The sequence below is a fragment of the Crocodylus siamensis genome, chromosome 10 (genome assembly GCF_052110815.1).
Source record: "Crocodylus siamensis isolate JL-2025a chromosome 10, ASM5211081v1, whole genome shotgun sequence".
In the NCBI taxonomy this organism is placed as follows: domain Eukaryota; kingdom Metazoa; phylum Chordata; order Crocodylia; family Crocodylidae; genus Crocodylus; species Crocodylus siamensis.
The window spans coordinates 34,549,492-34,574,976 of NC_143404.1; the positions used below are offsets into that span (position 1 = coordinate 34,549,492).

General features: G+C 47.6%; 1 protein-coding gene across 3 annotated transcripts; it reads right to left on the bottom strand.

The window, feature by feature from the left end:
* Nucleotides 1–273: 273 nt before the first annotated feature.
* Nucleotides 274–25,485, bottom strand: LOC149856411 (uncharacterized). Of its 3 annotated transcripts, XM_090020367.1 has the most exons (3): nt 22,489–22,889; nt 21,365–21,905; nt 274–12,312 (listed from the first exon to the last, which is right to left on the bottom strand). In XM_090020367.1, the coding sequence occupies exon 3, from the start codon at nt 12,095–12,097 to the stop codon at nt 7,601–7,603; it is 4,497 nt and encodes a 1,498-aa protein (XP_089876493.1). In that variant the 5' UTR covers nt 12,098–12,312; nt 21,365–21,905; nt 22,489–22,889; the 3' UTR covers nt 274–7,600. The 3 variants fall into 3 exon arrangements, with proteins under 3 accessions (XP_089876493.1, XP_089876494.1, XP_089876492.1); XM_090020368.1 differs by lacking the exons at nt 21,365–21,905; nt 22,489–22,889 and adding an exon at nt 25,400–25,485; XM_090020366.1 differs by lacking the exon at nt 21,365–21,905.

Consider the following 25,485-nt stretch of genomic DNA (forward strand, 5'->3'; position numbering starts at 1 on the left):
CAGGAATGGTGATGGTTCTGTTGTGGGGTGTAGTTATTGTGGGGGTGGTGGAGATGTGTTGGCAGGTTTACATTTTTGTCCTGGCATGTTCTGGTCCCCACATCTGTCTCACACATATTGTCTCCCATCGCCTTTGAACCTCGCTGCCACACATTTGCATTTTCACAGACCTGCATTTTGCATATTCTACCCAGGACAGCACACAAAACAGCAATGGAGTCTCCCTATGCCTGAAGAAGGCTGTTTGTGCCCAAAAGCTTGCAAAGAACAATTTTCCAGCTATTTAGTTGGTCTAATAAAAGATATCACATCTACCCAAAGAACCTGGGCTGCCTGTGTCCTTAGACCAACATGACTACAACCAACAACCCTAATTACTACACTTAGGTAATTTACTGCTTTATACCACAGCTTGCTTGTGAGATAAGACCCTGTTACTTTTGCAAGGTGCTGGGACACCTGCTTCCCCTCTGCTTGTGACTCTTTGCTAGAGAAGGGCAATGTTGGAGACAAAAATACCAATAAATAATTCCAGCACAAGCAAGGACCTCACCCAGAAAGAGTCAGGGTTTCTGTCATCCTAAGCCATCTTAAGGAAACAGATATAGACATGCTGAGAGTTTGCCCTTGTGTTCCCACTTGTCCAGCCTTCTCTCCCATTTTATGCCTTTATGGATTTTCTCTTTTTGATCGTTTCTATCAGGATCCAGTCTGGCAAAAAGGGGTGCTTTAGGAGCCTCCTTAGACAGATGTGATTCAGTGGGGTCTCCTTAGACACATGGATCTGCTCTTTCATGGGGACAGAAACTGAACTGGGACAACAGGTTGGCCAGTGAAATCACTGAGTCTTTCAATCACTTCATTGTGCTTTGGCTTAACACCTCCATAAACAGTCACACTCCAAACCTCCAGGAGAGGCCCCACCCCTTTCCTGCTGCTTCAAATACAATTGCATACACATTCTTGAAATATACTGTATTTATTTCATCACTTGTATTGCTATTTAAAAAATATATTGGTTTTTAAACTTCTCAAACGTTACACAGAATTTTCCCAGACCATAGGAAGAAACACAGATAAAGTCAGGAAAAAAAGACAATTTGAGCAGGTTCCATTTGAAGCTATGTTTCCAGTTGGTTGGGCAGGGATGTGAATAAGCGTGTATCCTCTGGAGGAAAGAGTGTGGTGTGTCATAGCTGTAGAAACCACTCTTTTGTATACAGCAAATTGATTTTGTGTGGCAACCACAATTGACCACATTGTAGAACCAAACCTGATGAGTAAATAGATGCTTTTACCACCCACACCATACAAACCATTTAGTAGAAATCTGAGTAGACCCAGCAATGTCCTGATCTTGCACCTGTGGAGCAGGATCCCACTAATGGCCAAGCTACTGTAATGCAGCTTACTCCCAACAGTTCATCACGCTGGGAGATCTGATTGCAGGGCCCAGGGCAGGTGTTCTCTAGAAGATGATCCTTCCTTTAAAACTCTTCAAAGGGCTGTGATTAACTCTTGTGTATCCTCTGAAAAAAGATCACTGCCTCCCTGACTCCTCCAGTAGTGACTCCATGAAGACCTAGTTTCTCTTTGGTATAACAATGCAGTGCACTCAGGAGCAGATGCTGCAGGCCATTCATTCCCCAGGAACCTGACAGCAGGTTCTGGCCACTATTGGCTCTTCTGATTGTACTGCCGTGCTCTGTAACCTACACTTGCCAAATAAGGTGGGACTCTCAGGAGTTTTTCATAGATTTCATAGACATTAGAACTAGAAGGGACCTCGGAAGATCATCGAGCCCAGCCCCGCGCCTGAAGGGCAGGAAGTCAGCCAGGGTCATAGGATCCCAGCAAGATAAGCATCCAATTTGCTCTTGAAGGTGTTCAATGTAGGTGCTTGAACCACCTCCGATGGCAGGCTGTTCCAGACCTTGAGGGCTCGGACAGTAAAGAAATTCTTCCTTATGTCCAGCCTGAAACAGTCTTGTAGTAGCTTATGACCGTTCGACCTCGTCCTCCCTTGAGGCGCTCTGGTGAACAAACGTTCCCCCAGCTACTGGTGGACACCCTGATGAACTTATAGGTGGCCATCAGATCACCCCTGAGCCTACGCTTTTCCAGGCTAAAGAGCCCCATGGCTCTCAGCCTGTCGACGTAAGATCTGTTTTCCTGACCTCTGATCATGCGTGTGGCTCTTCTCTGGACTCTCTCAAGCTTCTCCACATCCTTTTTGAATTGTGGAACCCAAAACTGGACGCAGTACTCCAGCTGCGGCCTCACCAAAGCTGAGTACAGGGGGAGAATGACATCCCAGGATTTGCTTGAGAAGCATCTATGGATGCAAGCCAGTGTTTTGGTCGCTTTACTAGCCGCAGCATCACATTGCAGGATCATGTTCATCTTGTGGTCAATGATGACCCCCAAGTCTCTTTCTTCCACAGTGCTAGCCAGTGTAGCACTGCTGAGCCTATAAGGATGCTGCAGGTTTTTCTTCCCAAGGTGGAGAACCTTGCATTTTTCGGTGTTAAACACCATCAGGTTCTCATACGACCATTTGCTGAGCCTGTCCAGGTTAGCCTGGATCATCCGCCTGTCTTCTAGTGTGGATGCCTTGCCCCAAAGTTTGGTGTCATCGGCGAACTTGGCCAGTCCACTTCTGACTCCAATGTCCACATCATTAATGAAAATGTTGAACAATATGGGTCCCAGGACAGAGCCTTGAGGGACCCCACTGGTCACAGGACACCATAATGAGTGACTTCTATCAATTACTACCCTCTGGGTCTGACCACGGAGCCAATTTTCTAGCCAGTGGATCGTGGTGGACCCAAGGCCACAATTGGCCAGTTTCGCCAAGAGGTGATCATGTGATACCAGATCGAAGGCTTTTTTGATGTCAAGATATATGACATTAATCTCTTCTCCCTTGTCCAGGTGATAGGTCACCTGGTTGTAGAAGGAAATGAAATTGGTCAAGCAAGACCTACCCGCAAGAAACCCGTGCTGGCTATCCCTTAGGATGTTGGCGTCGGCCAGTCCATTAAGGATAGCCTCTTTAATAAACTTCTCAGCATTGACGTGACTTTGCTTCTTGGAAGTTGGTAGGAGTTTTGCAACTTGGGGAATAACAGTTGGGCTAATGACAGCCAGTAGCATTTGAGCATCCTGCCCTAGCTAGCTAATGAATAGCTTGCCTCCCACCCTCATTGCTCTGTGATCATTTAATGAAAAATCGCATTGTGATGGACAAGAGTCAAGATTTTTGTGGCAGCCTCTCCTAGCTTTTGTGGGTTCCCAGATTACGACTGTATTACCATTACTGGCCTTTAATTTCTCTGGTCTAAGAGACACAGAAAAAGTACAAGCCTCTCAGGCCATGAAAGGTCATGATTCTGGTACTGTCTGGTGCAGGCAGAAAGGATATGTCTCTTCATATACAGCACTGAATAAATAGTTAGGCTTATTAGAGAAGGCATAACTTCCTTAAAGCATCAGATATTGCATGTGATATTCATGGAAGTATGCTTTGCTCCAGTATGGCATCTCCAAGTATCTGAAGGGCAGGTGGGACTAAAGTTTTTCTCTGCCCCCTGGCCTTTGTTCTGATTAGCTTTGTTTGCCAATCAGCTTGCATTTCAGGCTTTCCAGAATACATGCAATTGAGAAGGGTGATCAGACTTCTCCCTGGCTAGGGTTCACTAGTGTAATGCTGAGCAGGCGAGTGGGGTATGAGTCCTGGGGGAAAGCAGTGGAATGGAGGTAGGGGGGCACCTCACCCCCATGCACCCCCCTACTACCCCTACCTCCTATACATTCCCTACAGTGGTTCCAGCTCTGAATCTGGCTCTGGCTTCAGCTCCAGGGAGCAAAGAGTATCAGTGGCTGAGGACAGAGCAGCCCCTCCTGTTTGGCACTGAAAAGTGGTGTTTAAATGGCTGCATGACACACATGTTGGTAGCCAAAAAAGGAGTTGACAGCCCCATTCCTTGGAGCAGCAAACCTCTGGCTGTGGCCTCTGCACCATGCACTGCCACTGGTCAGGGTGCAGTACCAGCTGGTTATACCTCTGCTAATGTCCAAGATAAGCAGTGAGAGAAAGAAAAGTAAAGCTGGCTTAGCTGGAGAGAGTTCCTGATCTGGGCTTTTCTGGAATCTGCTTTCCATAAAGCTTTGCTGTACATGTAAAAATACTATGCATGGCACCTAGAAAGGTCTCCAGACCTCCGCTCTGTCCCTCCTCCCTTCTGTGTCCCTACTTTTGACTTTCAAATAAGCCTGTGCCTTTTCCCAGACCTAGCTAGGTCATGATAAACATTCAGAAGAGAATCAGGGTTTGATTTTACCTTTACACATGAGTCTTTATTCCCCTTACCTGAAATCTCATTGGTTTGGAAAATACCTCAAAAATGAAGTTGTGGCTTCACAAATGCCACAGGTCTCACTGCAGCCTGGGCAAGGTGTGGTATTCATGATGTCATCAGAGATGTTCTGGAGCATTTTCAGGGAATACAGAAATACCAAAAGGGTTCCCAAGAGGGCAAGAACTTCTGAAAGGTTCATTGCTGTTATTAATCTATGCAGCAGGCCAAAGCCCCTTTGTTCTAGGCGCTCTTTCTCTATAAGGCCCCTTAGCCGTGTCTACACGAGACACTGACTGTGCGATAGCCCAAGACTACTGCACAGTACCGTTGCACGGCAGAAAGCGTGATGCGAGGCTACTGAATAGTAGTCTTGAGCTACTGTGCAGTCAGTGTCATGATAAAGCCATTCATCAGCACTACTGTGCAGTAACGGAGGTTACTGTGCAGTCATTTAGGATTTGTTTACACGAGTATTAAATGACTGTAATAACTGCACAGTCAATGTCTCGTGTAGGTTGTGGCCCCTGTAGCCTTCTGTAGCCAAGAAGATAAACTGTATTTAAAAAGCACTTTTTACCAGGGGTAAATGTGGAAGTGCTTTGCAAAGATGAGTAATATTGTCCTCATTTTACTTAAAAGAAAACTGAGGCACACTTAAGTGACTCACCCTGGGCCCCACGGGGTGCATCTACATATGACACTACGTTGCTGTAGCAACGCACTACAGTGACATAGCATTGGTGGTCACAAACCATGACGCCACAGTTACATCGCCATAGCAATGCACTCCCTTGCTATAGCATGTTGCTATGGTGATATAGCAGCTAAATATAACTCAAGCCCAGCATGCGTGACACCGAACGGGCTGTTACTGCACTGTCATTTAGTACTTTCAAAAGGAAGTAAGTACTAAATGACGGTGCAGTAACAAAAGTGCTGTAGGGACGTGTAGATGCACCCACAGTGAGTCAGTGACAGAGATGGGAACAATAGGACTCTTGACTCCCATTCTCTTGCTCTGTTTGCAGCACCATGCTAGTTTCTATTAGGACATGGAGGGTGAATGGGATAGAAATCTGCTTAGCTCAGTGTTCAGTCATCCTTAGCACCTGCTGTTGGTTATCTCTTAGTGTTATCCCTCAGCCCTTCACACTCCTTTTTTAAAACATCTTTGCCCCGACCAGACACCAACTCAAAAGAGCACAGTACCATTACACAGGACCTGCCACCCACAGTGTCTGACCAGCCCGGAGGCCCTGGGGGCAGCAGCACTAAGACAAGGTGAGATGGGAATGCCAGACAGTACAGACTGTCCAGGGCCCACAGGCTGATCCCACCTACCTTCCTCTACAGAGGCAAATCTGCCCTTTTGCTCTGTGCTGCTTCACTTAATCTCCCCCCATCCTTTCTGCTCTTTCTCCCATGCTCTCTTGCACATGCTGCCCAGCCAGACAGCTCTCTTCCATCCCTCCCATCACCAGCTGCCTGGCTGCCTCACTTCCCACTCCCCCAGCTCCTTCTGGCAGCTGCAGTTTCCCAGGCAGCTCTAGTTCCTGCAGGCAGCTTCTGTTTCCTCCCCTCTGGTAGGGCAGTGGTCCCCAGTGGAGGCAACCAGGCTGCTTCTTTCTTCTTTCCAGCCACCTATTTGGGCTTCTTAGCAATGAACAGCCTGCTACCTGCAGGAACCTACACTCGGTAGGCAGCCCCTGTGACCTGGGGGCTCTCCACAGGTGATGGCTCACAAACTACAGCCTGAGAATCACTGCTTTGGTTTACTGAGCTAAAACATACATGGCTTACGCAAAGTTCTTCAATGCCACTAACATGAAATGGGGCCCCTTATGTGAGCAGAGGCTAGTCCCATGAATAAGGGTTGCAGAACTGGGCCCTTAGGGGTCTAGCATGGAGTCCTCCCCTGTCCTTCCTTGTAGAATTTACTCTCTCAGTTCTGAGTGCATGAAAATTTTTCCCTCCTCTGTCCCAACACTGGGTGGGGTGGGGTGGGGTGGGTCACTATTGCCATCCAGTACTGTCCTTCCCCCAACCACCTCTGCACCAGGGAATTGTTGTTCTGGGCTTTTGCAGACTGTAAATTCCAAAGAAAGTGAAGGAAACAATCATGTTAAAAAATGCTGGGAAAAATTGTCAGACAAAGGATCATGTACTGTAAGAAAAGGCAAAGCCAAGCCAATATTATAAAGTTTTGCAGTGTCCAGGGGGTGAAATGTGCTCCAGTGTGGTGGGAAGGTGGGAAATCTAAGGGTTTCATAAATCTAGCATAAGCCCAAACTTCAAAAAGGCTTGTGAGATGCTCTGGTCTGTACCTTCCCCCTATCACAGAAATGCATTTCACCCAAGGAGCACCTGAAGAAGCTGAGGCCAGTATATCCTGATACCACAGCATATCCTGATCCTGTAGTATTTAGGATACAGCTCTTTTTTCTGAGAATGTATATGATATATTTGCAAGTCCCATAAAAAAATGCCCCCTCAGAGGCTGGTGTCATGACACCATCAGGTGTTTTAATCTTTCCTTACATGCACACTCTTTCCCTGACATAAAACGAATAAGGCTGTAGACTTTCCAGCCACAAGGTGTACATTCCTCATTGAATGGACTTTTCCAAAAAAAAAAAAAGGCTTTGCCTGAGACTTGTAATATTTTGAATACTGGGAAGTTTCATGTTTCAAGTCTGGACCCAACAGGGAATACAGCAGGAACACAATTTAAGATAAAATGGCTGCTCCTAGTCGACAACAGGGCCTGATCAACGCCCTCTCAGTACAACTCATGCAGAATTCTGGTTGAAGGTGATCAGCACCTCCCAGGAACAGGCACAGCATTAAAGTAGTTTACTCTGCAAAGCAACCACCAGACTGGCAGCTACAGTCTGTACAGCTGAATTCTGACCTCTTTGAAGTCAGTTGCAAAAATGCTCTTGACTTCATGAGCACCAGGATGCCCAGGATTGGTTACATTTAGTTTGAAAATGACCAATAAGATTAACAGATAGTGGCATGTGCCATGCAACCTTGGTGTGCCATTACCTCTTACTGACTTCAGAAGTCCAAATATCTGGATAAGGTGAGCAAAATTCTTTTCTTTTTCACCAGGTCTTGCGGACTGGTGTAAACATGACTTCTTTTATAAAGTACTGTGATCAAAAGTAAATGTGCAATACACATCCCTTCTGGAAACCCACTGTTGAATTCTCATTATGTTGCATGTTCATATCTCACATCCTGAACATGGGCCCTTTCTCTGGCACAGAAGGACTTGAACTTGTCGCTGGAAAGAATAAGGGCTGATTAGGATTAGGACTTGAATTCATTCCGGTGGGAATATAATATAAACTCTCCATGTAGCTGCAGTCACTGGCTTGGGTAAGCGGTGGAGCTTCGCTTTTAGGAACATGGCTGAAAGTTGCATTGAAGTTTGTACTTTCTTGAGTAGGCTGTTGATTTTGCAGATCAGAGTGGGTAGGTGGCATAGCTACAGGAGGAGGTGGCAGGGGGAATGCTGGAAATCCTGAATATGGCATGTAAGATGGTCCATAAACCCCTGGATTCATGACCAGTGGGTTGAAAGGAGATTGGTAAAGCCCACTGTGTGATGCCAAGGGAACAGGTGGTATCAACACTTCGATGTACTGGCCTGTCTCTGGATCGTAGAGCATCTTCAGCTGGGGCTGCCTGGGTGGTTCCATGTAGTAGCATTTCCCACTGTCTGGATCAATGAGCATTTTTCTGTGCACGTGGGAATGTGGAGCAAAAGGCCTGGTTGGACTAGCAGCGCTTTTACCACATGGGAAACTGCTGTCGCTTCTCCTCATGAAGTTGGGTGACTCGTCACGCCGAGGAGAGGGATGTACGTGACTTGGGGGACTGGATTTGGAATGATCGGTGTCTGCCTTCCCCTCTGGTGCTTTGGGCTGAGAAGGCTCGTCGCTCATTTTGCTCGCTGAAGCTTCCCCGCCTGGCTGGAAGGACACGTTGGAACTGAATGAAGCACTGTCTGGGTTGGAGACCCCTGAGGGTGTAGGCGTTGGTTCAGATATCTGGCCCTTCGTGGGAATTGTTAAGTAGTTTGCATTCTCAGCCTGGGCAGCTGTGAAATACTGTTCATTTGTTGCCTGCCGTTTACTTAAATGATCCCTACTCTCTTGGAGCTTTCCAGATGGTGGCAGTGGCTCAGCAGATGGGCTGCTTGGTGGTCTGGTTCCTTCACTGTATTCTCTTGATCTATAGGGAGTGTTTGGATAGGCACTCTCTGGGGACATGCCATACTCTGGAACAAATACCTGGCTCCCTGGTGGCTTGAGAGCATCCAGCATTTTGCTCTCTGTCTCCTGGTGAAGTGCATTGTTAACAAAATTATTTTTTATTGGAGTATTTGCATAACTTTGGGGGGCACTTGTCACAGTTGGTTTTACAGGCTGTAGATATCTGTGGCTTTCATTGGTTGGTTCAGGTTCAGAGACCTTGCTTTTTTCTTCTGGACTGGCAGAAAGATCTTTACTATCCAAGGGTGTTAGTGAAATTATCTCATTGGATGCATGCTTCTGCAATGCCAAATGGGGCTTTTTGCTTCTGTAAGCCTCCAGTAAATGACCTGGTATAGTTGTGTTGAAGTGAATATCTCTGCGTCTCTTGGTTTCCTCTTTTGGACATGCTGAAGGTGGAAGGGTCCTCTCTGAAGCAGAAGCTTTGCTGTCTTCTAGTAGGCTGAAATTAGCTTGTGATGAGAAGTCTTTCACAGCCTTTCCCTCCAAAGCTGAGTAACTTGGAGCTTCTGTTCTGTGTGGCTGTTTTGAAAGAGAGCTCTTGACTTTGATATTAAGTTGGGATTCCTTCTGAGGGGGTTTCCCCATGGCTGCAGAAGAATGTGTTACATTTAATTTGCTCTTCTCATAAGGCACTGGCTTGTTTTCAGTTTTTTGTTGTGGTTCTTCATTCCCAGCTACAACCTTCTTCTTCGACTGAATTTTAGTGATGTGCACTGGAGATTCAGCTACAGCAGCCCCTTTGCTTTCTGTAACTTTTACAGGCATGTTCATATGTGGCTTGATGGTGGGGTTCAAACTGGTACCATGTAGATCCTGTCTTGCACCCTGATCTTGCATAGAATGTACCGACACATCTGAGTCTTTTCCATGTGACTGGTTCAATGTTGGTGTAGCGTCTTTACGTTGTATTGAGGTGCAGTGGATAAATAGTGGGGAGGTTGCAGTGGGCTCCTTTGTTGCTAGGTCTTCATTGTTGGTTTCTTCACAGGGGTATTGGACTATTTGGGAAACGTCTGAAGATTTAAAGCACAAGCTGTAGGTGTTCTTAACTAATTTCCGGACATCTCTGGGCTGATGTATTCGACCCTTCCCTTTACTTCTTGTCTCCTTGGTCTCCTCAATATGTGATGCTTCAGGGCAGCTGGTCTTCCGATCATCACACGGTTTGCCAGATGTGGGCAAAATGAGAGATGACTGTTTGATGCTGTGCACTGCTGCCGGCACCTTCCCCTCAGAGCTTCCATCTGGAGTCAGGTGCCTAGAGACAGTCAGTGTCTTCTCCTCATTTTTAGCCTGGGGCATCAGCTTCATCTCCTGTGTTTTGGATGTGAAGGTGTTTCTGGATGTCTTGCTGGGCACTGCAAGGCTTTCTGGCTCAAAGGGGCTTTTTTCCTCTTTCCATGACGTTTGCTTATTTGGCTTGATTGCTCGCTGCTTAAGGTTTGGCCATGGCTTTTGTGTTTTAGAAAATGACGGGGTGGTATCCACTCCCTTTGGATCAGCCTGTTGGGATTCAAACAGGGCACGAGCTTTCTGGTATTCTTTCCTCTTTCCAGCAACCTGCTTCTTGTTCTTGGAGCCCTCATTCACGCCATCTGCCAAGATAGGAAGTCTCTTGGACTGCAGAACATCTTGGTACTTCATTCGTTCATTGAGCTCATTAAATGTCTTTTTCAGCTTACAGACATTTTCTCTTAGCTGCTTGTTCAACACTACCCCCTTGGTCGGCCGTAGGGCATCCATGCTGTCCTGACTCATTGCTACAGACTCTGACTTTTCGCTTGTTGAATGACTTTGCATATCTTCCCCTGAATAGCTGCAGTCAGACTTGGACAGAGAACTTGACTTCTGTTCCATAAAATCCCCCATGAGGTCAGTACTTACGGAGGATGGTGCTGAAGAAGTGGAACTGCCCTGCATGGATTTTTGTTCCATTTTAATCTTTTGCTCATACTGCATTTTCTTGGCCAGCACATTTTTCACCAGGCAAGAAGCCATCTGGGTTTTGCTGTAAGAATCATTTAAAGACGCTGTTCTCATAAACTGTTTGTAGTTTATCCTGAATTCATCACTGATGATCCTGCCTTTTGTACAGGAGTCTTTCCTAAGTGGTAAGAAACCCTGCTGGGCAGTGCTCTCGCCCCTAGCAAGGAAATTCATGTCTTTTCTGTCCTTCTGTTTGAGCTGGATCTGACGTTTGGGAACAGTCCTTTTTTTGGAGTGACTCTGTCTGCTGTCAGCGTTGTCCAGCACCACATCGATACATTCAAACTGCTCCTTCCTGCATGTGTTATTAAGCTGATCTTTTTCAGGGGCTTGGCTGGCAGTTGGGAATTGTCTGCTGCCCTTTGCAGGGTTAAGCACCTCTGCTTTTCTCAGATCATGACATGTTGACCACCTGTTTATTCCATTACTGTCTTCTGACAAGGAATTGGACAAGCTGGACGATGCCCTGTTACTAGAACTGTACATATCTAGGTAGCTGCCATGGGGACACGAGAGACTCCGGAATGACAGAGCAGTGAGCTTCTGAACCTCATTATCAGCCTCATCGGAGTCACTCACAGCACTTGAGAATTCAGCACAATACTGGGGACATGCTGGTTTGCTACTTACAGGCACTCGGCTGGGCTTCTTCATCTGGCGGGCACAGAGGAACATTCCCCCGGATCTCTGCGAATTAAATGGCAAAGGCTGATCCAAATATTTAGACCCAGTGTCTCCAGGCTGCAGCTCTCTTGTGACTAGCCCCATCCTGACACTATACACAGGAGCTGAGCTATTCTTAGCCATGACTGACATCTGAACCTGTTGATTCTCCTTGTCGCTGTAGCAGCTTTGGTCTCTGCAGACTTGGTGGCTTGGGGCATGCATGCTGTTTGCCTGGCTCTGTGGCCTCTTATCTGTGACTGCTAAAAAGGCTCCTGAAGCCTGGCTTCCACAGGAAATTGAGTGAGTTCCAGTTGTAGATGCAGCAGCAGATGTGCTATCATCTCCTTCGCTGCATCGGTCAGGCCGTTCATGTGAGGCTTTATCAGAAAGACCTGGTCTCTCACCAGGAAGTTGCTCAGCTTTATCCTCCGAAGGGCTGGCCAGGAAATATTTCACAGCAGCAGAGCTCAGTTCTGAAGGACTTGCCGGTTCCAGGCCATTAGCAGGTGAGCTGGTTAACAGCCTATCTACATCATCTTCAAAAGACTCCACACAGTCCTTAAAGCTCTCAGTTCCCTCTGAGCACAGAGCAGTGTGGTAAGAAGAACCAGAGGAGTCTGATGGATTTGCTAGGATGTCCCCCATGGAAAGGCTAGGTACGTGACAATCCTTTTCTGAAACAGATTGTTTGCAGTCATAGTCACCAAACAGCTTGTCATCAATTAATCCGGGAGGCTCAGCAAGCAGCTTTTTGCTAGGAAACTGGACAGGGTTTCTTTTTACAAAGGGGATCATTTTTTTTTTATCCCGTGAAGCACACACAAAGTTGAGAACCTTCCATTTGGAACAATGCAAGTCAGGGTCCTCTGTTATTTATTGAAGCTGGTGCTATTTCCCTTGGGACTTGAGAACTTGATCTTCTGAAGAGGGTTTTATTTTCCACCACCACTGTTTAATCCAGTCATAATAAAGAGCAAAACCCTGGTCACATGTGCACTACAGAAGCCATCCTAGGAAAAGACAACAAACAGATATCATATGCCAATAGAACAACTGACAATAACTCACAGAAGCCAACACATCAACAATTTATTTATTTTTAACCAAGCAACTGAATTAAAAGATCAGACCAATGGTATATATTCAGGAAGCGGTGTCAAAATGCAATCAGATAGAAAATCTGCTCTGAGTAACAGCTGCAGGGCCCAGTCATAGTGAAATACCAGCATTGGTCTAATTGCACAGAATACTAATCTGGGAAGTGCACCCTTTCCACAATCTAATAGACCCCTTTGAAAAGGTAAGCATTTGGGGCAATACCCCCCCCAGTTGGAAACTTTCCAGTGCTCAGCACTAAATGGCCAAGAAGAGCAAGAGTCATCACAAACAAGCCCCTTTTATGATGAGCATTAGGGTATGGACAATTTATTAAAAGCTGCCTAAAGGGGTTGAATGCATAATTTTCATTTGAGTTAACAGAAACCAGGCAACTAAACCCCCTAAGCAGCTTTGCAAATCTTAGCCTTGACACTCATTGTCCAGCAGTGCAAGTTTCTTAAAGCAAAATCATTCTCAACTTTACTTTTCAAGTAATGGAGTCAAATGTTTATTAAGAAAGAAAATATGATCATTCTTGGTCAGGGCTTGTACCTTTTGATCTCACCATGGGGTAGAATTTTCCAGATCACCTAAGTGATTTAGAGTCATTCATAAGTTTATAGACTGTAAAGCTAGAAAGGACTGCTGTGAATATCTAGTCTGACCTCTGGCAAAACACAGACCTTGGGATCTCCATTAAATGATCGCTGCTTTTAATCCAACAACCATAACTGAATTAGAGACATTGCTGAATTAAAGATTTACGCTAATAGAGGATCCATCACAGCCCTTTTGATAGTGACTGGGCCTAGATCGCCTCTGCTTGTGTCAACATACCAAAGGTATGGCCATGCAGCTGTGAAGGATGGAGCTCAGTGTGAGTGTGAGAACTCAGTAAGCACCAGCTGATGTTACCATGGCAACACTAGTACTAGGTAGCTAGTTTAAGGCTTGCTGAGGTATCCTTGTGAGTTTTGCCCTCACAAGGATAATCAAAGCTGAGCTCTTTGCATGTTCAGAGAACATTCTGCATCTTTACTCCACCTTCTTGTTGGCTGTTTGCTTCAACCCATTCTCCCTTGCAAGGTGGGTCTACGGTGCAACCCACCCCCACTGTGTTCCTGCCTGGGATTGGCTAACTTGGGAGGAATAGCAGTGAAGACAAGCAGTTGGGGATGTAATTTGGACGAGTGGCTCATGTTCTCCTATAACATTAATCTCAGACCATTTTTAAAGCGCATTTTAAGGGTGCGCCATAAATTTAGTCTAATGTGCCTTAAAGCGTCTTGTGTAGATATGCCCTGTTTCTACAGGTCCTAGTACACTAGAGCACCATTCTTGGTTGGCCCTTAGGTTCTGTCATAATAAACATTAACATCATTATCGTTATTATTATGACAACAATAACACTAGAAACCCAAGTCCTACTGCCTTTCATTGAGATGTACATCCCTATGTATGAAAGTCACTTTGGAAAATGTTACCTGAAAAGCAATCTGAATATCATTATAGCACTAACAATGATGGATAACAGATGTTACCATTTTTGCAGGCTTCTTAGTTAACTGAGCTGATTGCAGTAATTGAGTTCCATTTTTAACCTTTCAGAGATATGCTCAGGAGGAGAAAAATCCTTTTCAAACATATGCACTGCTGTTATTCAAGCTTTTTTCATTTTCATTCTGCTAAGTTAATTTCACTGACATGCCATCATGCCAATCTCTGCTCCTATAGTTTCACATTCCATATTTATTTTGCTCTTTACGTTGCTACCATTATTGTGTGTGCCTGGATTTAGAATTGCACAGACATTAAACAGGGAGTCAGTGTTTGTTGTTGTTGTTATGGGCTTGGCTAAAGCTCATTGAACTCAAGGGTGTGCACTGGCCTGTTCATTTGGGATAAATGGTGCCACATAGCTACATGAACAGCCGCCTCTACCCAAAACACTGGCACATGCGAAGCCCCGGAGAGTGGCAGAATTTTGTTGGATATTGTCCAGTGAAGGCTCATATGTTTGTGACCAGATACGTCGTGAGAGAATGCAGCAAAGAAGTGCCAGCCCTAGCCCCAACCCCAAAAGGGCTGGTAGCATGGGCCTGAGAAAAATTCCAAGTTTTGGGGCCAAGTGTTGGACAGAAGGAGGCAAGAAGGAAGGATGTTGTCTCCAGTCATTTGAGTCCTTCTGCCTTCAGGGAAACAAGACTTTGTATATACCCAGTAAACAAACAGGTTTGCACCAAGGTTACTTGACTTCATCACCAGTGTCTGCCTTCCTGGGTCTAACAGGCTGTGCATGGATGGTAGGGTCCAAGAAGACTTCCAGTGAAGTCCTGGTGCTCAGGTGAGACCCGGGAATGCTGCTTTCTTAATTGTCCCAGGGCACAGAATATCCCAGTGCTCAGAGGAGAGCAGGAGATTCTTTGTTATGGGACTCAGAATAGCCCAAAAGAGCAGCAGTGAACAAAGGTGGGAAGGAGGAGGGGAATTAGTGGCTTTGCCCCTCTTCCATGCATGCTTGTACAGCAGCTCTGGGATGTGGCAGTAAGGGAAGGTCTTCTCCCTAGTGGAGGCAAAATTCTTATCAGGATACTGGGCAAGATGGACCAATGGTCTGACCCAGTAAATGACAGTTCTTATGTTATATTTTTATACCTCTCAGGTGCAGCTAGCTGGAAACCAAAGGCTGCTCATGGAAAAATGTGAAATCTTTTCTACAAAATGTTCAGCTTTCAAATGCAAACATTCAACATTTTTCCCGTTGAGCCAATTAATTTCTCCCAGAAATGGTCCAGGACCTGGGCTTTTCTAAGGAAACCTGGGAAATTTCAACCACAATGGTTTAAAAAAAAACATTCCCATACAAAACAGCCACTTGCACCAGCAGACCAGCTCCTGTCCTTCACTGCAGACTGGGCTGAAAAGCCACTGCCAATCTCCCATTTGCTCCCATTTGAACTCAGGGAGGTCATTTGTGATTGATCCATAGGGGAGCAGAATTAGGGCCTCTCTAGTCAGGCTTCACTCCTGTCATTTTCAGTGGGGATAGGTTTGGGCTCTTAGAAAGGTTCTTGCCTTTACTGTAGAGATCTAGGACTACATTAACAGGTGGATTCAGATCTGAATCCTCCTGAACTAACTCTGAGGAAGTTTGGATCCAAACCCAGGTCTGACCATTGTGGTTCAGACCCATGCCTGAATAGAATGGTTGTTTTCAGCAGTACTTGTTTCTATTTCTCTAAAAGATGAAGGATAAGAAAGCACTTGTCTTTCTGTGGCTTCAGGTACCTGTAGCAATATTTATCAATGCATTTATAATTGTTATAGTTCCATTAGAATCAGAGAATCAGAGAAAATTAGGGTTGGAAGGGACCTAAGGAGGTCATCTAGTCCAAGGGCAGGCAATTATTTTGGGTCGAGGGCCACTTAACGAGGTTTGGTGAGCTTTCGAGGGCCGTATGGGTGGCCCCGCCCCTTGACAGTTGCCCCACTCTTTGATCATTGCCCCCCCGGTCACTATCTTGGGACTGGAAATCTTACCCCTGACCTTTGCCACTGGAAGTCCTTCCCCTTGCCCCTCAGAAATACTTTTGGGAGGCGGGGGTTACCGTCTTAGAACCAGAAAAAAACAAAAACAAATCATATACTAAAAGTCAAACACCTACTATAACATTTTAATGTTATTACAAAAAATATTTTTGTCATGATTTGTGTTTCCATACTGTATATAGAGGTGAATGCACAGTAACTCAAAAATAAATTCTTAAGTCTTGTATATTGTGTGGTTGGGTGTGTGTGTGTGGGGTGTATAGTGGGTTGTGGGAAGGTATGTGTGGGATGGGTTGGAAGGGGTGTGGCTGTGTGTGGGGGCAAAGGGTATGTGGAGGGGTTTATACGTGGGGGGTTGTGGGGACAGGGTGTGTGGCATTTGTGGGGTGTGAGGGAGAGTGGAGGATTTGGGGGGTGTGGGGACCCCCCCCCCACTCCCTCCCATAAGGCAGCAGTAGGCGGGGTTGCTCATGCCTAGTGCAGGTGCTGGTGCCTGGAGGTGCAAAGCTCCAGTCAGTGCTGCATATTGTGCTGAGGAGCGCAGCCCCTGCTAGGCCTTCTCTATCACTGGCGTTCCCTGCCACACACGCATAGCACCCGTACTTGCACGGCACAGGAGGGAAGCCCCATGTGCTGGAACTGGCTGCCTTCCCTGCCCCCTGCTGCACAATTTGGGTACTTCTATATATTCATATGATTTGGATCAGTTTACTTGTGACAAACTATTTGCAAGTAAACACTCCCAGGCAGGCGTCTACACATGTAGGGATATGGGAGCAGATTTGCTGCTCCTAGCAGCAAAGTGCTCCCACTTTCTGTGGCTCTGCAATGGCCCCCTTTTACTACCAGGAGGAGCTCGAGTCTCTGGCTGGAGCTGCCTGTGGCTGGAGATCATCTTGAAAAGCCAGCCCCACTTTCTGCTCCCTGGCCAGTCACTTCCCTGGCTAGCAGCAGTGTGCACAGCACAGGGGAAGCATGTGGCAGCTGTCTTGATGCCACCTCTGCCTTGCTGCGCTATGGCTGCCTCAAGGGATGCTTGACCCTCACCACTTGACTCAAGTTCACTAAGGACAACATCCCCTGGGTTATTGTTGCAGCCTGCATGCTGCATAACATCTGTGAGGCCTGGGGGGAGCTGTTTTGTGGGGCCTGGGTGGAGAAGGCATGGCAGGCAGAGGTTGCCTGGCAATGAGAGCATCAGCTGCAGCAGCAGCAACAGTGGTGCCCACTGTCCTCCCCACCACTGAGGCTCTGGGCTAGCTGCATAACCACCAGTGGGGGCCATGGCACTGGGTGCAAGAGGCGCTGGCCAACCACCTCTTCCTGCACTCCCTGCTGTAGCCCACATGGACAGCTGTCCATGGACCCCCTGGCCCCCAGCATCACACTCACTGCGGCCATGTTTCAGAACAACAGTTTTTATTCCCCTCACATCAAACAGACCCCCTCCCCCACAACAAACAGACTCCCCCTCCCCGCCTTCCTCCCCAACAGAGCCCTCCACAACCCACCAACAATAAACACCCTCTTCCCCATGCACAATATTTAGAGCAATGTGGTGGTTTGTGTGGGTGCCTTCCAGGGGTGGGTGGTCTCCAGGACCCCATTATGGGACCTGCTGCGGGGTGGTGGGCGGCTGCCAGGGGTCAGGTGGAGCTACAGTTGGGGACAGGGCAGTGGGTGGCATGAAGGCAACCATCAGGACTAGGATGGTGTCCAGCACCTGGTGGTCATCCTCCATGGCTTCCACTGCCCTGGCCGCAAGTGCACCCTGTTTTCTCAGGGCCTCCAATGTGCTTGTGCTCCAGGCCAGGAGCTGTGCCTGGGATTCTCGGTCTGCCCGGTCCCACTTGTCCTTGCAGGTGATGTCCTCTGCCCACCAGACCAGTGCATCCACCAGACAGTCCTGCACAGCCATTACTAACTAGTCCAGGAGGAGGGTACTATCCTGGGTCCTCCTCTGCTGGAGCCAGTGCATCCATGGGGCCCCAGCTGTGGGTGGTGGCAGCCATGAGGCTGCATCTTGGCAACCTCCCCTCTGCCCCACCACAGCTTAACCCAGAGGGTTTCAAGCCATTTTTCTTTGGAGCCAATGTTGGCCTCCACGGAGGTGTACTGCTTCACATAGAGAGCTACACCTCCACCATTCTTCCCTACCAGGTCCTTTCTGTGCAGGGCATAGCCCTCTCTGGCTATGCTCCAATCATGTGAGGAGTCCCACCAGGTCTCCATAATCCCTACTAGATCTTAATGCCCACCAGAGAGCAGGAGGGCTACCTCCTCCTGCTTGTTCCCCATACTCCTGGCATTAGTGAGTCCTCCTATTGACGCCCTCGACTTCCTGTCATGCTGAAGGAGAGGTATTTCCTCAACTCCCGCAAGAGTGGCTCTCCTAGTGTCCCTATGTATGGAGCTTTCTTGCATGTTGGTCCCTGGGCAAGCTCCAGTCAGCGTTTCCCCGTCTCCCAGTAATCTTAGTTTAAAGCCCTATCTAGAAGATCGGCCATCCTGGCTGAGAACATGCACTGCCTAGCCACAGATTGGGGGTTGGGCATGCCCAGGTGCCCAGGGACCATGGTAAGTCAGGCGGCAGCCAAACCCCCTGTCCCTGCTCACTCCCCTGGAGCCAGGGGCTTGCTGGGTGCTGGCCAGGGACCTGTCCTGTTCCCAGGCCAGGACAGGCCAAGCTCCTGGCAGCACCTGTTGCTGCACCTCCAGACCCCTACTGCCTCTCCTTCTCCTCTGGCAAGTCAGCCGCTCTCCTGTGCTGCCCCCCCAGTCGACAGCACCTAGGTTTGGGGGGTGTGAGGTTCCCAGATGACTGGGATGAGGAGCTGCCCATGCCCCCACCCTCCCCACAGGGGACTTCTTCAAGTAGGCACCCTGGGGTCTGCCCCCACTCCCTGTGCCGGTGCTGCCCTCCCCCACCCCAAGTGTGCCCCTGCTGTGTGTGTCCCAGGCATTGCGTGAGGAGCTGGCTCGGGCTCCCCAAGCTGCTGGTGAAGGTTCGGGGTGGGGAACTCAGTGGGATGTGCTGCTGGCAGCCTGAGGGGCCCTGCCCAGTGACATGTTACCACAGGTGTCAGGCTGGAGTTGGGGCTTGGGCAGGCCACTCATGCTGCAGTACATGGCATGGCTGCGGCCTGGGTCTTGGGGTACGAGGATCTCAGTCATGTGCCGCATAAAGGACATGGACTTGCAGGCACTCCCTGACTGATGATTGTGGTGGGTGATGGTGACCCCCTGTGCCTGCAAGACCTTGACCTTTATGTGGCACTGCCACACCAACTAGCCTTGCCTGTGCTCCCACATCCACCCTGGCAGCCCCTCATACACATAGGTGTTAAAGCCCCCACCCCACACAAAGTGCCACTGCACCTCCGCCTCACCTCACAGTGCCATGAGGCTGCCAGTCTCCTTCTGTGACCAGTTTGGGCCCTGGGTGGTGGGGTGTGGTGTTGGTGATGACAAGTCCGTCAGGGCTCCCATGTCAGCTCTCCTGGCCTCCATGCCAGAAGAGCTGGCGTGGGAGCCCTGATGTGGGAGTCTCTGTGCTGCTGGGCCTAGGCAGCTGCCTGCAATGCCCAGCGCAGGGTCATGGTGTGAGACTGGAAGCTGTGCGGTGAGGCAATGCCCTCTGGCACCTGCAGGTTCTAGGCAGGCTGCTGGAGGTGGCTGTGGGCAGCTGGAGCTGGCCACAGTGGCCAGGAGCCTCCTGCAGCTGGGCCTAGGTGCTAACAGGCCTGGCAGGAGCCTGTAGCAGTGTGCAGGCCTGGATGACATGGGCCTGAGTAGCCACATGGGCCTGGTAGCCGCATGGCACTGTGGTGCCAAGAAGCAACACTGGAGTGCAGGCAGGCTGCCATAGTTGGCTTGCAGCCTGTGTAGAGGGACACAGTGCCCTGGTGTGGCCTCAGGCACCCTGCATGTGCCCCAGAGCTCACTTTGCCTACAAGCTTTTAAGGGCCCAGGGCTGGGGCAGACATAAAGCTGAGCCAGCCCCAGGGCAGCAGAGGCTCCCAGCCCTGGAGCCCTGGGGCTAGCTTCAGGCTGGCCCTTTAGTAGAGGGGCTGACAGGGAGCAAATTTGCTCCTGGTTGGCCTCTATACATGGCTTACTGTGCAGTAACCACTCATGAGTAACTTTGCTACTTGCATTTTCAGGTAGCAAACTTACTTATGAGTAAAAATTTTTACTGTGCAGTAAGTGTGTGTACGTGTAGATGCACAGGATTACTGTGCAGTAAGCTACGCTACTGAGCAGTAAAGCATCTTCTACAGACGTACCCTCTGAATTCTAGCCCTAAGCTCCAGTGTATCTACTACAAGCTTGGTGTCATCTGCAAACTTGCTGAGGGTGCCATCCATCCCATCTTCCAGATTGTTAATAAAGATATCAAACAAAACCAGCCCCAGGACTGACCCCTGGTGCTCTCCACTTGATACTGGCTGCCAGCTAGACATCGAGCCATTGATTATTATCTGCTGAGCCTCACAATCCAGCCAGCTTTCTATCCACCTTACAGTCCATTCATCCAACCCAGACTTTCTCAGCTTACTTGGAAGGATGCTGTGGGTAAGTATCAAGCATGTGTCAAAAGCCTTGCTAAAGTCAAGGTAAATTATGTCCACTGCTTTCCCCACATCCACAGAGCCAGTCATTTCATCACAGAAGGCAATCACATTGGTCAGGCCTGACTTGCCCTTGGTGAACCCATGCTGACTATTCCAAATCATCTTTTTCTCCTCCAAATGTTTAGAAATGGATTATTTGAGGATCTATTTCATGATTTTTCCAGAGACAGAGGTGAGGCCGACTGGTCTGTAGTTCCCTGGATTTTCCTTCTTCCCTTTCTTAAGTACGGGCACTATATTTGCCCTTTTCCAGTTGTTCAAGACCTCCCCCGATCACCATGAGTTTTCAAAGATAATGGCCAGCAGCTCTGCAATCACATCAGCCAACTCCCTCAGCACCCTTGGATGCATTGCATTTGGCCCCTTGAACTTGTACACATCTAGCTATTCTAAATAGTCCCTAACCTGTTCCTTCATCACTGAGGGCTGCTCACTTCCTTCCGAACTGTGCTGTCTGGTGCAGTAGTCTGGGAACTGACCTTGCTTGTGAAGATCAAGGTAAAAGGCATTGAATACTTCAGCCTTGTCCTTATCATCTGTCACTGGGTTGCCTCCCCCATGCAGTAAAGGACCCACACTTTTCCTGACCTTCTGCTTGTTGCTGACATAATTATAGAAAACCTTCTTGTTACCCCTTTTATCCCTTGCTAGTTGCAACTCCAGTTGTGCTTTGGCTTTCCTAATCGCATCCCTGATGCCTGAGCAATGCTCTTATATTCCTTCCAAGTTGTTTGTCCAAGCTTCCATTTCTTGTAAGCTTCCTTTTTGTGTTTAAGCTCACCAAAGAGTTCTCTGCTAAAGCCAAGCTGGTTGCTTGCCACATTTGCTATTCTTCCTGCACATCAGGATGGTTTGTTCCTGTGCCCTCAGTAAGGTTTCTTTAAAATGCAGTCAGCTCTCCTGGACTTCTTTCCCCCTCAGACTGGTCTCCCAGGGGATCCTACCCATAAGTTCCCTGAGCAAGTCAAAGTCTGCTTTTCTGAAGTCCAGGGTCCATACTCTGCTGCTCTCCTTTCTTCTTTTTGTCGGGATCCTGAACTCGATCACCTCATGGTCACTGCTGCCCGAGTTGCCATCCACTGGTACATCCCCCCACAATTCTTCCCTGATTGTGAGCACCAGGTCAAAAGGAGCAAGACTCCTTGTTGGTCCGTCCAACACCTGCACCAGGAAGTTGTCTCCGAACCCTTCCTGGATTGCCTGCACACTGCTGTATTGCCTTCCCAGCAGATGTCAGGGTGAGAACCAGGGCCTGTGATTTGGAAGCTTCTGCTAGTGGTCTGAAGAAAGTCTCATCTACCTCATCCTCTTGGTCTGGCGGTCTATAACAGACATCAACCACAACATCATCCTTATTCCTCTCCCCTCTGACCCTAATCCAAAGTCTTTCAGTGGGCCTATCTCCAGTTTCATACTGGAGCAATCATACAGCTCTTTTACATACAGCACAACTCCTCCTCTTCTTCTCCCCTGCCTGGCCTTCCTGAACAAATTAAATTAAAATTAGTTTAATCTCACTTCCCCAAACAATAGCCTGGTAAAAAACAGTCCTTGAAACATGCCACCACCCTCTGCCCTCCCCAATAGCAAGTCTAAACAGATATGTTTTAAAGCATGCCCTGAGGGGCATCATATGTGATTTATTTTAGACCAAATTCTAAAACTGCCTGAACTTGCAGAAAACACCCTTCCAACAGTCCCTTCTGTTATGCTGGGAGCCCCTTTGCTTACACACTGACTTAAGGAAAATCCAAATTTACAGTAAGCTCCACAAATTGATTAAATCCACATATTGATTTAATATGACTGTCCTTTGCTCATTTCAGAGATTCCCTTCCTCAGAGTTAAGGAACAAAAAAGAAAACTGTTCACAAATGATTGCTAAATAAAGAAAGTTAAAATTACCTTTGGAAGCTCTCAGGTTACTGTGGTAAGTAACGTGCCTTCTTGTGGGCATTTCTCAGGGTCCAAATACCAGAGGATTTATCCAGCTCCCCAAACACCATCTCAATGGGGGAATAAAACTGAGCCTGTAAAGAGTCCATCTGATGCTGAACATTTCACACTGGATGGATCCCATCAAGCCATTCTCCAAGTGGGTGCCAAACTTGCCTCAGTGCCAAGAATGCATTCTTTCTCTTCAAAGCTTGAAATCAAATCAGGCAGTGGAGTTGACAACTCCCAGCTCATCCAGATTTAGAAAAAATGTGAGTGAAGCAGTGCGTTTTATTGGGTTCAAAGCAACTGAATCTGCATCTGAACAGAAATAAGAATGTGCAGAAGTGCCAGGCTTCATAGCCAATAAAATGATACGTATTAGACCAGTCCTGCTGAAGAGGATGGTGTGTATTTTCTTTGCTTTTTTTTTTAAACATAGATCAGCAAAGTAACAGCAGCAGGTGCTGATCTAGCAAGGATGTGGCAGGGCCAAAAGCAACTTGAGCCCTGGGTCAATTGGGTTCACACAGAGACCTAAATTTAAACATTGGCAATGAAAATAAAACTTTACTAGAAATAAATCCTACAATGATTAACCCTTCAGTGTTGTGACCAACTGCAGGGCATTTTCTTTGATCAGCCACTGGGTTACGTTAGGTATGGGATTTGGGGCCTGGTTCTACAGGGGGCTGAAGTGGAGGGGGGCAGAGGGAATCCACAGTTTGCAGCAGGCACTGCCTTTAGCAGTGTTTAGGATCAGAGCTGAGCAATGAACAAGCTCTCTTTGGAGGAACAGCCTACTGCAGTTGATGCCTCTGCCATAGGCTTCCCAGGCCCCATTAGGCATCCTGACCACTGACTGCTCCATGGCCTTAAGTAGAAATTTTGAGATACCTATGGGATTTGGATGCACCATACAGCTTTGATAATCCCACCCTTAAAGCAACCAGTTCCTCACAGGAAAATATTGATTTGAGCAGGGCCAACAGGTTTCTGGAGAAATCACTCCAAAGCTACAGCTTTTAATAGGAAGTGAGATCCTTCCTATTCACCTTCCTTTAGAACTTGGGAGCTGGGTTGGAATTCTTCACGGAATTGGAAAGGATGGTGTGACAGCCCTGGTAGAGAAGTGATCTTCCACTATGAAATTCCACAAGGTGTTTCCATAAAGGACAATAAACTACAATGTCCAGATTTTTTCTGCTTTCCTGTTCTTTTGGTATTTTTCATTGAATGCTCAAGTCAGGTTTAGAGTCCAGATAACTGTGTGAGGGGTTTTCTTGTGAGGTTAGACAAGTGTTGAGCCTGATCCTCCAGACGACTGCGTGTAGAGGCTTGCAGGATTCTTCTTCAGTAATCCCTTGCAGTAGAGGATGATTGTCTTCCATGTTTCTCTTATCTGCAGGTCCAAAGATGGCCAATGAGGCCTATACAGGATCAAAAGACTCTCTCGCAGCTTGGACACATGTTTCTGTGCAGTGAGGGCGGCTCTGGGTTCTTGATTCAGTCCATGACATGCTGTTTGGTTTCTCCTGGTTTTCTGTCTCCTGTTGTCATAAAGTTTTAAAGTAGTGAGATCCTTGAAGCAGGCTTTCTCCATTTGAGGCAGTCCTTGGTGATAGCTTCTCATGAGTTGATGTTGATGTTGCATTTTTTCAAGTTGGCCTTGAGGATGTTGCTTTCTCTGCTCTCCTCTTGAGTGTATGCCTTGACTGAGCTGGGAAAATAAAACTTGCTTCAGGAGTCTGGAGTCAGACATCCAGATGACACAACTAGCCCAGTGAAGCTGATGACAAATGATCATTGCCTTGATGTACATGCTGTTTACTTGTGAGAGAAGGATAATGTTGGTGCATCTGTCTTCCCGCTGGATTCAAAGGATCTTCTGCAGGCAGCACTGATGGTTCTTCTCCAATGACTTGAGGTGTCTCCTGTGTGTTGTCCACCTCTCAGCTCTGCACAGTAAGGTGGGGATCATGACTGCTTGATAAACTATGAGCTTGGTTTCGGATCTGATGTCACAACCTTCAAATACCCATTTCCTCAGGCATCCAAAGGCTGCACTTGCACATTTGAGGTGATGTTGAATTTCTTTGTCAATGTCAGCCTTCTGTGAGAGATGGCTTCCAGGATACAAGAAATACTTAATGTTCTCCGGAGTCTCACTGTAAATCTGAATTACTGGAGCTGGGAACTACTCATTATGAGCTTGTTGATGGAAGAACTTAGTTCTGTGAATGTCAAGCGTCAGTCCCATTGTCTTATATGCCTTGGTAAAGATTAAGGAGTAAGCCCAAGATGTATAAGGACAGTTGACAGATAAAGTTTACAGGACAATGCTGTGCCTTCATTTTGATCAGCTGATCAGGGGAGCTAGGCAACCTGACTCACAGACCCTGCTGCCAGGGTGGCAATGGATGGTTAGATCCAGGGTAATGCAATGTGCAGCCCGTACTGTACATCCCATCTGCCTCTCCAGAAGGGAGCAGCAGGCGGTCACAACCAAGGCACAGCCTCCATCACTATCACCAACACTGGTCAGCCATGATAGGGGAAGTTAACAGTCACCTTTCAAGGGTGGGAATGGAGCCAAGAAGGGTTTTGTGCATCAGAGGGATGTCTCTGGGACATGTCATCCTTTACACCCTACCCCTCATTCAGGAGTGGCCAACAGTAAACATGACAGCATGAATAAACCCTTCTGCCAGCCATGTCCTCACAAAATAGCCCTGTGTAGGGACTCCTGGAAAACTCCTGCTCTAGGAGGAAACAGTCTACAAGGGCATGGAGGGGGTTCCATATTCTGCTTGTCTTTACTAAGAAGCTTAAGAGGCTCTAAACACACAGATGTTCAAGTCAGAATCCAGACAGGCATTACCTTTGCATTCTCTAGATGATTTCTTTGCTGTGGTATGAACTTCAGGTGTCTCAAGGAGCCAGTATACCATGTGTGGCCAAGAGAAT